The sequence below is a fragment of the Sceloporus occidentalis genome, unplaced genomic scaffold, assembly GCF_023333645.1.
Source record: "Sceloporus occidentalis isolate IW3139 unplaced genomic scaffold, rSceOcc1.0.p SCAF_20, whole genome shotgun sequence".
NCBI classification, from domain to species: domain Eukaryota; kingdom Metazoa; phylum Chordata; class Lepidosauria; order Squamata; family Phrynosomatidae; genus Sceloporus; species Sceloporus occidentalis.
The window spans coordinates 9,466,115-9,482,153 of NW_028317000.1; the positions used below are offsets into that span (position 1 = coordinate 9,466,115).

The following is a 16,039-nucleotide window of genomic DNA, read 5'->3' on the forward strand; positions in this document are numbered from 1 at the left end:
ATAGCCTGCCATTGCCCAAAATTGTGTATGGTAGTCTATCACGCAATAACGTCAAACCCCATGATTGCGTTCAGACTGACTTCTCATTGCCTGAAATTGCATGTGGTAGTCTATCACGCAATAATGTTAAACTCCATGATTGCGTTTGGACTGCCATTGGATTATACTTCCAATTTCCCTTGTCTGATAAACTCCACAATTATGGTGTATTTGTGTTTGCTGTATAAGAGCAGAAAATCTGGCCCTTGACCTCCATGCAGTTGTCCATCCCTTTCCTAAAAGAATTGTAACAGAGTTCTGATCAGTTTGGTTTCACTGTTTCTGTCCCTGGCCCATTCCTTACCGCACAGGAAACATCTCCATTGCGTTCAAAGAGACAGTAGCCGTTGATATCGCAAGGGTTGTTACTGGGGCTCTCGCAGGTCTTCTGGGGGGTGCAGTTGCCTGTCTGGTTGCCCACAAAACCTGACTTGCAAGGTCCACATTTGAAAGATCCCTAGGTGGACAAAGTCAAAAAAGCAAAAAGCAAAAAAGCAAAGCTGTTTTAATTCAGGTGAGCTTTTGAAGAAGAACTTTTACCACCCATACAAGGTTGAATTAAAAGCTTTTGAACAGCTTTTAATTCAACTGGATATTAATATTTATAGGATGGGGAACACCTGGCTGAACGAGACTATGTGTGAAAGGGATCTAGGAATCCTAGTAGACCACAAGTTGAACATGAGTCAACAGTATGATGTGGCAGCCAATGTGATTTTAAGTTGCATCAATAGAAGTATAGTGTCTAGATCAAGGGAAGTAATAGTGCCACTCTGTTCTGCATTGGTCACGCCTCACCTGGAATACTGTGTCCAGTTCTGGGCACCGCAATTCAAAAATAATGTTGACAAGTTAAGAGAGTAACTAGAGGAGGGCAACCAAAATGGTGAAGGGTCTGAAAACCATGTCTTATGAGGAATGACTTAGGGAGCTGGGTATGTTTAGCCTGGAGAAGAGATGGCTAAGCAGTAATATGTTAGCCCTATTTATGTATTTGAAGAGGTGAGGATGGAGCAAGCTTGTTTTCTGCTGCTCCAGAGACTAGATTGATTGTATCACAGAAGCGGGATAGAGACAAAAGTTTTATTAGTTTATTATAACGCAGAACAATGGATGCAAGCTACAGGTAAAGATATTCCACCTCAACCTTTGGAGGAACTCCTTGACAGTAAGAGCTGTTTGAAAGTGGAACACATTCCCTCAGAGTGTAGTGGAGTTTCCTTCTTTGGAGGTCTTTAAGCAGAGGCTGGATGGCCATCTGTTGGTGATGCTTTGATTGTGAGTTCCTGCATGGCAAGGAGTTGGACTGGATGGCCCTTGTGGTCTCTTCCAACTCTATGATTCTATAATTCCATGATTCTATGATTCTAAATTATTTGTGTTTTTAATACTCTAACTTGTATGCTTTCATTTGCCCCTAGTTTTTAAAAAAATATTGTTATGGGCCAGTTTTGGGAGGAAGGTGGTATAATAAACAAATCAGCCAACCATCTCCATAAATTAAAAATAAACATGTTGACCCCTGGGGCCTTGGGGGCCACATATGGGCTATGGGCTGCATTTTGCCCACCCCTGAAATACAAGGAGTGTTCCAGGTGTCAGATGAAGTCCTTGTTTGGGACAAGGGTGAAAGACGTAATCAATGGGAAGAGATGGAACAGAAATTAAAAGTCGAAACAATGATCATTATCTAAACAGTGGCTGTTAATAAGCAATACCTGTGTGGTAATAAGTATCCTAGAATGAAATGGACTGACTAACACATGTAATGGGATGAAAAACCTTTGTCCTATTGAAGCCACAAGAAATGGTGTTGAACCTCTGGGCATATTATTACAATGGGAGGTTGTAATCAGTGGGAGAAGAAGGATAGAAAGTGAAAAAGTACAAAACAGTGATAATTGCCTAAACAGCAGTTGGGTAGTAGTGTGGTGCAGTGGGAATTGACTGTTGAACTAGGATTTGAAGAGACCAGGTTTCAAATCTCTACTCAGCCATGAAATTCCACTGGGTACATCTGGGAGGGCCTTTCTCCCCACCAGACTGTCATTCTCTCAACCAAGCCCCAACTGTTCTCTCTCTCGTGCTCTGTCTGGACAAACAGACTCACCACAGTGTTGGTGCAGATGGCGTTGGGATCACATCCTCCATTGTTCCCATCAATGCATTCATCAATGTCTGTGCAAACCTGTGGGAGACAGGAAGGCAGGCCTAGCAATGTGAAAGGGAAGCAACTAGTGGTCAAGACATCAGAACAGAATTTGAAAAGTAATGTTCAAAGTAATAATGAACTTCCTGAAAGTAGCAGTGGATTATGTAATAGAATCTCCTTCTGTGCAGGTTTTTAAGCAGAAGCTGGATGGTCATCTGTCAGCAGTGCTTTCATGGTGTATTCCTGCATGAAAAGGAGTTGGACTGGATGGCCCTTGTGGCTTACAACTCTGTGATTATTTGATTCCATGATTTGCTGAGATCATGCACCACAGTGGTCCAACCTAAAGTTCTGTGAGGTGTAGTTGTGTCTCATTCCCAACCTACCCATTTTCTGGCTGGACATCCACCTCCTTACTGGCCAGAGGAGGACAGGTAAAGGACAAGGGCCAGCCCATAGCAGCCAGTAGCACAAGGCCAAAAAAACAGATTTTTTTGGAGGGGGAATAGTGTGATAAACAGCTACTGAGCAGCAGCAGTCGTTGGCTTGCTGCTTTTGATGAAGAAGCTCACAAGAACAGCAGCAATACCATAGCTAACAAATGTTAGAACTCCGCAACAGGAGGCAATGGCAAACCTCTTTGCAGGGACCTCTCACCAAGAAAACCCTATGAATAAAACAAAGGGCAGGACCAAGACATAAACAGAGACAAAAAAGCACAGGGGATAATCACAAAGAGGGAACTAAACAAAGGCACAGAAGAGCACAAAAAACCCACCTCTTGGCAATATTTGAGCTAATTAAAATTCCCCTAATTTGATCCTTGCTAACACAATCATGTAGCCAGCACCCATTTGAACTCTGCTCCCAAGTCTCCTTTCCTCACTTCCGCAGCCGTGAATCACTGTCCATCCAAGCTGCATCCGACTTCCAGGAGAAGACTTCTAAGGTAATATACCACAACACATCAGGATAATGCCAATTTTGGGAAGGATGGCCTTGGCAAATGCCCTCACACACTTACTGGCCCTCACAACCACAACCACCACCATCAAGTACATTTCTCACCTGTCTGCTGGCTTTGGCATAGTCGGCTCCCACACCGGAGATGAGGTTTCCTTTGTAGCCAGGGGGGCATGGTTCACACCGGAAGCCTGGTGCTGTGTTGAGACATTTGGATCCAGGGAAACAGGGGTTGGCATAGGCACACTGGGAACAACACAAAGACCTCAGCAAGAAGTCCCAAATCAGAAAGAATACTCCAGCCTTTCCTCTGCTACTTATTGCCATCCCTCAATTTGCAGAGCCTGCTTACCTCATTGATGTCAGCACAGTAGGTTCCATTGCCCTCAAAGCCAGGTGGGCAAGGCCCACAGCGGTAGCCTGGATATTCATATGTCTCCATGCAATCAACACCACTAAAGCAGGGATTAGGGTTGCAACGGGAACGGTGTTCATGAAACCCTGAGGTAAGATGGAAAGGATGGAAGTCAGGCCCCTTACAAACAAACTGATTATCTCAACATTTTCCCCAAATACAAGTTTCTAGTACTGTACTCAATAGTTTTAAGTTAGAGTTCTTAGCCTAGGCAGAAGCAGGGGGGTGAAATATTCTGCGTAGTTTCTAGTAAACTGTATCATATAATTATAGAATCACAGAGTTGGAAGAGACCACAAGGGCCATCCAGTCCAACCCCCCTGCCATGCAGAAACTCTCAAGCAAAGCATCCCCGACAGATGGCCATCAAATCTCTGTTTAAAGACCTTCAAGGAAGGAGATTCCACTACACTCCGGGGGAGTGTGTTCCACTGTCAAACAGCTCTTACTGTCAGGAAGTTCCTCCTAATGTTGAGCTGGAATCTCTTCTCCTGCAGCTTGCATTCATTGTTCCAGGTTCTAATCTAGTCTCTGAAGCAGCAGAAGCTTGCTCCCTCCTCAATATGACATCCCTTCAAATATTTACACAGGGCTATCATATCACCTCTTAACCTTCTTTTCTCCAGGCTAAACTTCCCCAGCTCCCTAAGCCATGTCACATAGGACATGGTTTCCAAACCCTTCACCATTTTAGTTGCACTCCTATGGATACGCTCATTTCTCAACGTCCTTTTTGTAATTGTGGTGTCCAAAACTGGACACAGTATTGCAGGTGGGGCCTGACCAAAGCAGAATAGAGCGGCAGTATTACTTCCCTTGATAAAGAGACTATACTTCTATTGGCCCCATTCCCACTGGCTTATAATGTGGATCAGGACATGAATCATGGGTGCATAGTTTCCATTTGAGCGTGCATTTGATCCGCATTGCTCTGATATTGTTTGCATTGGAATTCGAATCTGAATCAATTTATCAATTGACCAATCAATTGGTCAATAAATCGGTTTTAAAAAATAGCGGCTTTTTAGCGAGTTTTCCTGTGCCTCCTGACTCTGATTCGGGGCAAATGAATGGGAACGAAAGGGTGTCTGATTCGGGAACTTGGGGATGGGAGGAACAGTGTTCAAGGGGCTGTCCTGGGGGTGTCACCCGCTTGTTCTCTTCGCTGCATTGCCAGCGCCATTTTCTTCCATTCGCATAGCCTTTCTCCCAGTGGATTGAGAAGCAGGGTAAGGCAAACATGCTACATTGAGCTCTAAATGCAGTAAACACATTACTCCCCCTGCAACCTCCCCCCTGCTCCACATTCATAGACTTATGTGTGAGGAGAGCCATTGAACACCATTTTAAACTATTATTTTTTATTTTTTCACCTCTACCTGAGCGCCTGAGCAGCAGATGGGCTTTGCAGTACTTACCTGCTTGATCGCCCCCAGGCAGCCCAGGGAGCAATGGGGGAGGCAAAGGGATTTGGGGGAATGGAGGCTCCTTCTCTCTTTCCCAGAGGAACTATGAGAAGACACAGAAGAGCCTTGGATGCAAAGGGATTTGGGGCAAATAGAGGCTCCTTCTTCCTTTCCCAGAGGTGAAAAGCGCCTAAGCGACTGATTAGCTGTGACGTCAAGCACTTAAGCACTTGATTGACAGCTGCTTTAAAAAAAAAGAAGTTCCGGAAGGGCAATGGGAACGGGGAGCAAAATAACCCACTTCAAATTACCACAGGGAAAATACCAATGGGAACGAAAACAGGCATTTGTTTGCAAGAATATCATGGGTGCCCTTGTCAAGGCCTTACTGAAATCAAGATATACTATATCCACAGCATTCCCTTCATCTACCAAGCTGGTAATTTTATCAAAAAAGGAGATCAGATTTGTCTGGCATGACTTGTTTCTCTGAAACCCATGTTGACTTTTTGTGATTATGGCATTGCCTTCTAGATGTTCACAGACTCTCTGTTTAATTATCTGCTCTAGATTACCCTTTGGACTGCTTTCCTGGACAGACTACTGACTCATGAAGGACCTGCACTGGATTACATGACGACTGCTTTTCTGTAGATGGCTTGGTAATCTTGGACTCTCTCTCCCTCTCGCTGCTTAAGACACAGAGGCTTCAGGCTAGGAGACTGGCTAACATTTGAAGGGCAAAACAGGACAAAAGACAAGGCTCCAGGTTTTCCTATTCATCCCTTTTCTTGAACGTACCACACACTTGACATTCCATAATGGTGTTCCGAATCAAGGACATCTCCTTCACCTAGAAAAAAGTGATATCACATCATACACTGGAATGGGAAGAGATCCCAGAAGAGACATGTCAGATGGGCACTGGGATTTAATATCATCATTCCGTCAGAAGTAGTCAAAGGTAAATATAAAAAGATAACTTATCAGTGCAGATTATGCCCCTGCAGCTCCGAGGAAATTGAGACAACTGGACATGTTATTTTTTGTTGGCCCCTTTATATAAAATCTTGTGTTATATAATCTTTTTTATATAATCTTTATATAAAACCTGGAAAAGTGTTTTAGGCAAGCATGGTGTTGGAAACTGTAATGATAACAGACGCCTCCTGCTAGAGTTTTGTGCAGAACAGCAGCTGACTATTATAAACACTATCTTTCAGCAGAAAGATAGCTTGAAGACAACCTGGATGCATCCCCGATCCAAACACTGGCACCTCATTGACTGTATCCTAGTGCGCCAGAAAAATATTTGTGATGTCTGTCATACCCGAGTGATGCGCAGTGCAGAATGTCAAACCGATCATCGCCTCGTAAGATGTAAACTAAGGCCTGTTACAGACTGCCAAAATAAAGCTGCTTCGGGTCTCTTTGGAGGTATGCTGTTTCAATGATGCATGCATCCTAAGAGTCCAGAAGCTGCACCAAAGCTGCGCTCCAGTCCTTAGGACCGGATCGTGGCTTTGACGCGGCTTCTGGACTCTTAGGACGCATGCATCACTTAAACAGCATACCTCCAAAGTGACTCAAAGCAGCTTTATTTTGGCCTGTCTGTATGGGGCCAATATCTTCATTTTAAGTTTAAACCTAAGAGGGGTGGCATCCTAAAGAGGAGACTCCAAGTCAACAATCTTCAACAAGCTGTTGTGAAAGATAACTTCCAGGCAAATTTGCAAACAAAACTTGAAGACTATCCTGTAGACTCTTCTCCTAAAGTGCTTTGGCAACATATCAAAAACAGCATCCTGCAATCTGCGGAAGAATCCTTAGGATTGTCCCTCAAGAAACATCAAGACTGGTTTGATGAAAACAACCAAGACATCCAGGAGCTGCTGGCAAAGAAGAGAACTGCTCACCAGGCACACCTTGCCCAGCCATCCTGCCATGTAAAAAAAGCAGCCTTTCGCCTCACATCTAGTCAACTCCAACAAAAACTCCGAGACATTCAGGACAAGTGGTGGATCAACTTAGCAGAAAAAACACAGCGTTATGCAGATCTGGGTGATTCCAGAGGATTTTACGAAGCTCTTAAAGCAGATGGACTGATTCAATCAAAGCCACAGCCTTGAGCTGACAAGGGCTGAACATGGCTATTAAGAATGGAGCCTCTTGGAAGTCTCTCATTTACAGGGCTGACACATGCCAAAGCCAACTTGACAGCACATAAAAAATACACAGAGGTATAAATGTAATTTTGGGTGACTTATTCCAGTTGCAAACTGAGGCAGAATTAAGTATTACAAGGAACAGAGTAATGACTAAAAAATATGTGAACTTGACATCTAGCTTGCAGATTGGTTCTGACATCCCTAGAGCCCAACCTGAAGAGACCTGTGTTTATCAGCACTTCCTCACCTGATCTCTCATGTCCTCCTGAAGTTCCATCAAAATCTGGTTGAAGAGTGTGAGCTGTTTCACGAGTGCCTTGGTTTGTTCACCTGCCACAAAAGGAGAAAGTCAAGAGCCTCAATCCTTGAAGATAGACAGAAAGTGTTTTCTTTTCCCAACCACTCCCCAACCTGTCAACCAAAAGGCAATCTAACAAACTGTCATTCTCCAAGAAGGGGTTGAAATCTTGAGGCCTCTCTGGTCCTTCAGATATTAAATTGATTCCCTTTCCAGTATAAACTGCTAATAGTTTTGCTTATGTCCAATGCTAACTATGTAAGGTTGCACATTGATATACGTTATCATATATAATATCAATATAATACAATGTGTTGTGTATATTGTGTGCCTTCAAGTCATTGACTGGAGTGCGGCTTTGGTGCACCTTCTGGCCTCTTAGGACACATACATCATTGAAACACCATACCTCCAAAGTGACCTGTAGCAGCTTTAATTTGGCCTGTCTGTATAGGGCCTTTGATTCATAAAAGCCTTTTACAAGAATTGCAACTTGATGAGCACAGAGAAACACTTTGGATTTAGCCCCTGGAGCTTGGCTTATTTTCTTCCTCTGTTATTTCAACACTCTTTTATTGTTATTCCTTGATGAGTGGGGCTTACTTAATACATTTTAATTCCAATGAGAGTAGGCTCATTGAAATTAATGAAACTTGTTAGTCAACACTAAGTGGGGATTGTGTGGCCTTCCAGATGTTGTTGGACTCTAACTCCCAGCAGCCTTAGCCAGCATATCCTATGGCTAGGAACTACCATTCCTACTCCTGGCCGACACTAACATCAGTCCCTTGATTTCAATGGGCTTGCTCTAGTAAGGATTAAAATTAGATTTAACCCACGACCACAGTTTGGAGGGTTTGCCATACTGCAAATGCTTTGGGGTTTGTTTTTTTTTAAGTTAAGCAGTACAGAAACATCTTACCAGACAAATAAATATCAAAATATACACACAAAGGGCACCATCATAATTAAGGGGAAGCACAAGACTGAAGGACAGGGGAGCTGTCATCAAACTCACCAAAGAGGGAATTGATCACGTTGGATACTAAAAAGAGAAGGGGAAAAGAGATAAGATGGTGAGATAAACAGTTCCTTCCATTGGAGATTTGAACAAAACCCAGTGCCAGCAGAATGGAACAGAATGGAACCAAGAAACTCAATGAGTAGAAACAGAGAGTCTTGGGTCATTTCACACAACAGAAACACAGCACTCAGTATCACTTTAACTGTCATGGATCCATCTTGTGGAATCTTCTCTCTTTATGGGACTATTTCCCAGGCTTCGTTAGCTGGCCATTAAACCCCTCAAATTCACATGCACACCAGGCTTGTACTCACTCTGGTCACCATAGGTGGATATCAAATTTCATATCATTTGAGGCCCTCAAGATGTTGTTGGGCTGCAACTCCCAACAGCCTTAGCCAGTAGAGCTAAGGATAAGGAATGCTGGGAGCTGCAGCCCAGCAAAATCTGAAGGGTCACACTTTACCCTGCATTAAAGATTACTGTCTATGAAAGCAAAGCAAATTCAAAATATGGTGGGTTCTCATTCATTGGACATTTTGAAACAGCAGTTAGATGACCACCTCTCAGAGGTTCTTTTGTTTTTGGGTTCTGAAAATCTGTGCAGCCTCTGGAAGGTTATGAGCCAGAAAAATGTCCTTTAGGCCACACTCAATTTTAGTTTTCAGGTTTTTGTCCTGTTGAAATTATGCACTTTTTGGTCATGTTATGGGAAATTTTGAAATTGACATATAGGGCAGAGATGAGCAACTGCCCAGGTTAGGGGGACAAGGAAGCATGAAAGGCTACACCCTCACTGTACCCCAAAGGTTAGGGTGCTGGAGTGCCTGGGAGTCAAAAAATGGTGAATCATAGAATCATAGAGTTAGAAGAGACCACAAGGGCCATCAAGTCCAACCCCCTGCCATGCAGGAACTCTCAATCAAAGCATACCCAAGAGATGGCCATCCAGCCTCTGTTTAAAGACCTCCAAGGAGGAAGACTCCACCACTCTCCGAGAGAGTATCTTCCACTGTTGAACAGCCCTTACTGTCAAGAAGTTCCTCCTAATATTGAGGTGGAATCTCCTTTCCTGTAGCTTGCATCCATTGTTCCAAGTTCTGTTCTCTGAAGTAGCAGAAAACAAGCTTGTTCCCTCCTCAATATGGCATCCCTTTAATTATTTAAACAGGGCTATCATATCACCTCTTAAACTTCTCTTCTCCAGGCTAAACATCCCCAGCTCCCTAAGTCTTTCCTCGTAGGGCATGGTTTCAAGACCCTTCACCATTTTAGTCACCCTCCTTTGGACACGCTCCAGTTTCTCCACCTAACTGTGGTGCCCAGAACTGGACACAATCTTCCAGGTGTGGCCTGACCAAAGCAGAATAGAGTGGCACTATTACTTCTCTTGATCTAGACACTATACTTCTATTGATGCAGCCTAAAATCACATTGGCCTTTTTAGCTGCTGCATCTCACTGTTGACTCATGTTCAATTTGTGGTTTACTTGGACTCCCAGATCCCTTTCACACGTAGTCTCGTTCAGCCAGGTGTCGCCCATCCTATATCTTTGTGTTTCATTTTTCCACCTTAAATGAAGTATCTTACATTTTTCCATGTTAAAATTCATTTTGTTAGCTTTGGCCCAGCTTTCTAGTCTAGTCAGGTCATAAATAGTCAATTCAGATCATGGTGAGGGAAACTAGACCATAAAAGTAACCTTGGGGCCACTTGTGGCTTGTGAACCATACATTCCCTGCCCCTGGTTTAGAGCCCTGGCATATCTTAATGCAGTATGAGTCTGTGAGTCTTCTTAAAAGCACAAAACCTTACCTGTGTTCTGCATGGATTCATCTCCCTGGAAGGGGCACTCACTTAATGCTCCTACCCGGCTCATTGACCCTCCTAGGATCAGCTTTAGTGACTCCAGAAACCCCTAAGACAGAAACAAGGACTGTTGTTGTTGTTGTGTGTGTTCTTTCGAACGTATGGCAATGCTAAGGTGAACCTATCACGGGATTTTCCTAGCAAGATTTGTTCAGAGGGGGTTTGCCTTTGCCTTCCTCTGAGGCTGAGAGAAGGACTTGCCCAGGGTCATCTAGTGGATTCCATTTCCAAGCAGGGATTCAAAGCTTGTTCTCCAGAGCTGGAACCCAACACTGAAACCACTAAACTATGCAAGGGGAGGGCTATTAATCTGATGCAAACATGGAGAGATAATCCATTGGGATCAGATAGGTGCTGGAGCTGATCCAGCATATTGTCCTTTAGGGGGACCTCTGCAGATATTAAGATATTGGCCTTCTTTTCACAGCCCCCCCCCCCCCCCCAATCCCAAGTTTTGTCTGTTGATTTTTCAATGTTTCTTGGTCACATCACTGTGTGACAGAATGTTGAGAACAGGTTTAAATCATAGCCCATAGGTCGCATGTGTTCTCCACTCTAGAGTCCTAAACTAGGAGAAAAGTGGGATATAAATAAATAAAGCAATAATATTATTTTTGCAAGATCTCACAATCTCTTAAATGACCACAGGGCTTTTAAAAAAATACAATAATTAACAAAAATGTAAAATTAGCAAAATGTAAAATTGCTATTTCTACACCCCCTGTGCCTTGTTTTTTTTTTTTTTTTTTTGGGGGGGGGGGGGATAATTTTGCATTCCCTTTCCCGCTCCTTAGATAGATAGTGAATTCCTGCATGCAAACTCTCCTCTCTCTCTCTCTCTCTCATTCAAATTAATGTGACTTAGGTCACTCCTCCTTTGGGACTAACTGACATTCTCTCAAAATATTTTCAACTGAACTGTTGTGTTTCCATCTTCCTGCTCTCTCAACTTTCTTTGGGAAAATGGTGAAATAAATATTTCTTTTATCTGAACTATTCACTAGCTTGATTATATATCTATATATAATCTATATATAACAAAATATATTTAAAGATGGTCCCTAGTAAAGAAAATGGTCCTAAGAGTGGAAAATTGACCTATGGAACCAAAGAATTTACCTGCCCCTGGTTTATACACTCCTTACCTGCATGCGGAGATAAGCTTTCTGTCCTGTCCGCACCTCCATGGCCTCCACCTGCTCCCCAGCAACAGGTAACATATCTGGCAGCCCTGCATTGGAGTCCACTTGCTTGCAGTCCACATACAGGTCTGTGGATAGGCTGCTGCCTTGCAGGCCGCTCACCCGCAGGAGGACGGTGTGGCTGCGGCTGTCGGCCAGATTGGCGTTCTGCAGGTTTACCGAATGGAGCTTCCCATCAGCCCGAAGGTATCGGATGAGGACTAGGGATGGTGTGCAAGTGGGAAGGAGGAAACAGGGAGAGCTGATTATGCTTGTTCTGGTGGTGGTAGTGGTTGAGTACTCTTAAGTCATTTCTGACTTATGGAGACCCTCTCCGTAACTTTCTCTCATGACCTTCTCTCAGGGTTTTCTTGGCATGACTTATTCAGACTGCACTGGGTGACACCTCAGAGGGGGTGACACCCAGTGCACTGATGGGAAGGGGTACCAAAGTTTCAGGTCTGGCAGCTTTGCTGGCCAGGCAGGGAAGGGAGTTTCCTCCGTCTCCTGCCTGGCCAGCTGCACCATCAGACCCAGAAAGGCTGCAAGGAGCAGCCGAAGTGCAGCCACCATGGCCAGAGCAAATGGGAATTGGAGTTCAACAACATCTGGAAAGGTACAGGTTTTTGACTCCAGATTAGCAAGAGCATTAGGCCAAGAGAGCAATTTTCTGCCTGCGACACCTCCAGAGGCCATAAGGACCTATCAAAATATAAAAACCAAACTGTCTGGGACATCTACTTCTGGTTTTGAAAAAACTGATGGTGATGAATATTATCTCAGTTTGACAGTCTATCAGGTGTCACTGATAGAAGTTTTGGACAATATGTAATTCAGATTCTGTCCAAAAAGCTAGGAATCAGCAAGACATCATTAGATAAAGTTGTATAGCACACTCAGTAGTGCCACTTCTTGTAACCGTGTTATTGTGATGGTGGTGATAATGATGATTTTAAATGGAGGGAGGGGAGTGTGGCCTGTGGGCCAGGGTTGTTTTTGTGGTATCTCAAGCCCTCTCACCAGATTAAAAAACTGCAATCCCCCCCCCCATTTCTCCCGCAATTTTTCTGCACCAAAATGCCCTTTAAAGAGGGGGGGCATTTTCACTAATTTCACCAATTTTGGGGCTTTTTTTGAAACAGGAAGTGAACAAGAAGTGACTTCCACACATTTTTATTGTTACAAAAGGACTCCCTGGTCTTAAGATTACTTTAAACAGTAAAAGGGTCCATGAAACCTACTAAAAAGGCATCTTACCACTCCTGGAGAATCCCAAGAGAGGAAAACCATCCCTGTTTTTTGCAGATAATTAAGTAATTAGTGTTACTAGAAAAAGAATGGTCCAGGCCGTCTGGAGAGATTGAGAAATGGCAAAACTGCCTTTGGAGAAAACATGCCCACCAGGGATGCATTTTACCCACTCTGGAAAATACCATACTGGACTATATAAGTGGTGAACATGGTCCAGAGATAAATAGTGAGAAGAGCTCTTTGACTACATAAGTAGTAAATATGGCCTGGATTGTGACTCACGGACCACACAATTCCTGCCCCTGAGTGGATGGACAGATAAACTGATACAGGGGGAGGAGGGAAAGGATGTTTTTGGACTACCACTTCCAGAATGCCATAACCAGATGGATGTAGCATTCTGGGAGTGGTAGCCCATAAGTCCCTTTCTCCCAGGCTTTTCCACATGCAGTCCTTTCATTTCCCCCTCTCTCACCTTTGTTGGTCTTGCCAACCACTGAGACTTCCAACCAGCGGCTGTTGTCTTTCTTGTAGTAGAGTCCAAACAAAACTGCACCTTGCTTGGGGGGCAGGCGGAAGGTGGACAGCAAGTAGATGTCATTGACAGACAGGAGCTCCGTTCGGATCTTGTTGGTGACAGTAGCCATGTGCCGGGGCTCCGTCACAGTCAGGAGGTCAATGACTAAGGGAGGAAGAAACAGAGGTCAAGCTGTACCCCATAGAATCATAGCATCATAGAGTTGGAAGAGACCACAGGGGCCATCCAGTCCAACCCCCTGCAATGTGGTGGACAACTCTGGTATATCTGGGGGCCACTTTTTCCTGTGGGATTGCAGACTATTCAAAACAATCCATGATTTCCTTGGCTGAGTGAGGATTCAAACTCTGGTCTCAAGAGTCATAGCATGCCTGTTGCAGACAAGCGCAAATGGCTATAGAGAGATCAGCTAGAGCAGAATCTAAAAATCCTTTAACATCATTCCATTAGTGCATCTGAAGAAGTGGGTTGAAATCCATGAAGGCTCATGCTGAAATAAATCATTTGGTGTTAAAGTACCTACCAGATTCCTTTGTCCATTTACTTTTAATGGTATAGCAGAATAACAAGGCTGTTTCTTTGAAGTGTTACAATGTCATCACTGTTACTCACCATTTAGCCTTCCAGCAGTACCATCCAATTTCACTTCTTTGTCCCTGCCAAAATGACCTACCATTCTCACCAACCCCTTCCAACAATGTTAAAATTTTGAACTTTGAGAATTTTGATCAGATGACTAAATGTCAGTGTCATGTTGTACACCTTATGCTAAGGCACCAAGCTTTCTGTTTTATGCACAGAACTTGCCACTTAGGCACAGCATTTTGACAAGCTATTATGGGGCTATCATATACATGGTGACTGGCTGGTTTTGCATCCATCTTCAATAAAACCAGTGTGGTGTTGTGGACTATGTGTGGGACCAAGACTCTAGGAAACCAGGGTTCAAATTCTTGCTTAACTGTGGTTGGCTACAGTGAAACAGAACATCAGACTGACAGCGGGGGTGTCACTGGTGCCCCTGTTTCTCATTTTTTAAATGGTTGCAAGCTTTGCATCAGGAGAAAACCCTTTTTTGGTACTACAATTCCCAGAATCCTGACTGGGAAATTACAGAACTTATTATCCCCAGTTCTGACCTTGCCAACAGCAACTGCTAGAGTGGAACAAGGGCAAACAAAGGCATTTGGTTCACTTACTGGCATGAAATGGTCCACTTGGACACACAGGGTGGGTCGGCCTAATCCAACAAGGCCACCCTTCAGTTTGGAGGCCAGTTTCTGGATTTGGACCACAAGGTCATGGAATCCAAGAGCAGGGGAAGCAAGGGCCCCTCTCTGGTCTGGCCTGCTTTTCTGTTTTATATTTGTTTACGAGAATGGATTTTTACACACCATCCCAGTATCAGGCGCACAGAGAGGCATCTATGGAACAGCTCATTCCTTTGTGGTCTCCTTTGGAGCAGAATGGATGTCAGTGACAGGGAGGCTATGAAGTTCCTTTTCCATGGACCAGACCTCCCAAGGATCCTGTGGCTCCTGAGATGTTTCCACCTGGAATACACTCAGTTTGGGGCTTGGTTAGTGGCATGTATTTCATCCAGAATTTTGGGCACTAGCAGATGATGTGGTACTTTAAAAAAAAATGTTAAAACCAGGGATATCGTTAATGACACATATTTTGGGCAACCAGCACCAGAAAGAAATTCTAGGGCCCTTCAAACAAAGGTTGCCATTTGGTTGGTTAAACCAGATGCCTGGTTTTGGGATGGAGAGGGGTTGGCAGTTAGTCTGACAAGCCAAACACAGAGCTGCGTCTGTTAGGAGTATATGTAGGTGTAAAATGTGTGCAGCCTTGCCTCCGACTTGTGTTCTATTTGCTCCGCTCACATTCCCTTGTTTAACTTTGCTGGCTCCTTTTCTTTGGATGCCTCAACTGTTTTTTCTTCTTCTTAATATTCAACTGATGTCTTAAGCTACAACAATGAAAATTCCATTAGAGAAACAAGGTTCTTACTTGAAAGGGGCAATGCTCTCCTTGTAGTCAGAGTGGTATAGTGGTTTGAATGATGGACTGCAAGTCTGGGAGACCAGTTTGACTCTCTGCTTGGCAATTCAACCCCAACCTTAGGTGTGTCACACTCTTTCAGCCTCAAAGGAGACTAATGGCAAACCTGCTCTGTGCAAATCCTGCTGAGAAAACCCTGTGATAGTTTCACCTTATGGTTGTCATAAGTCGATTGAAGGTACACAACAAGCTACACCCCTGGCTGTACCTTAGCAATGGAGCATATACATGGCATGTGGAAGGTCCCATCTTACATCTCCTGACCAAGCTGGGAATTACTCTTCTCTGCTTGAGGCACTGATGAGCTGTAGTTATTATTATTATTATTATTATTATTATTATTATATTTATTTATTTGTAGCCTGTTCTTTTCCCAGAACTGGGACTCAGAGCGGCTTTACAGCATTAAAAACAGTACAATTAAAAACATTTTTAAAAAAAGTACACTAAAAAGGAATTAAATTATTACAGTATTAAAACAGATAGTTATTAGAAGAATAAAACATATTTTAAAAATATGTTTTTTAAAATAAAACATATAAATAGAATAAAACATATTTTATTTCATTTCCCTCTGACCTCGCAATCTATAAACCCCATTTTTTAAACTTTATATATATCTAACATCCCCCAAAACAAAACAAAGTCTTTGGGAGATTGAGACCAC

The 16,039-nt window shown here is 43.5% G+C and overlaps 1 protein-coding gene across 1 annotated transcript in view; it reads right to left on the bottom strand.

Annotated features, from left to right (window-relative positions):
• The window catches only part of THBS3 (thrombospondin 3), a 49,146-nt gene that overhangs the window by 29,116 nt on the left and 3,991 nt on the right, over positions 1–16,039 (bottom strand). Inside the window, exons 2-11 of the mRNA XM_089482813.1 lie at positions 13,243–13,449; positions 11,481–11,737; positions 10,282–10,384; positions 8,460–8,486; positions 7,391–7,473; positions 5,777–5,828; positions 3,507–3,655; positions 3,260–3,400; positions 2,150–2,227; positions 344–496 (exon numbers count right to left, since the gene is read on the bottom strand). Of these exons, the coding sequence (XP_089338939.1) occupies positions 344–496; positions 2,150–2,227; positions 3,260–3,400; positions 3,507–3,655; positions 5,777–5,828; positions 7,391–7,473; positions 8,460–8,486; positions 10,282–10,384; positions 11,481–11,737; positions 13,243–13,414 (1,215 nt within the window). The 5' untranslated portion in view covers positions 13,415–13,449. The remainder of the gene's footprint in view (positions 1–343; positions 497–2,149; positions 2,228–3,259; positions 3,401–3,506; positions 3,656–5,776; positions 5,829–7,390; positions 7,474–8,459; positions 8,487–10,281; positions 10,385–11,480; positions 11,738–13,242; positions 13,450–16,039) is intronic.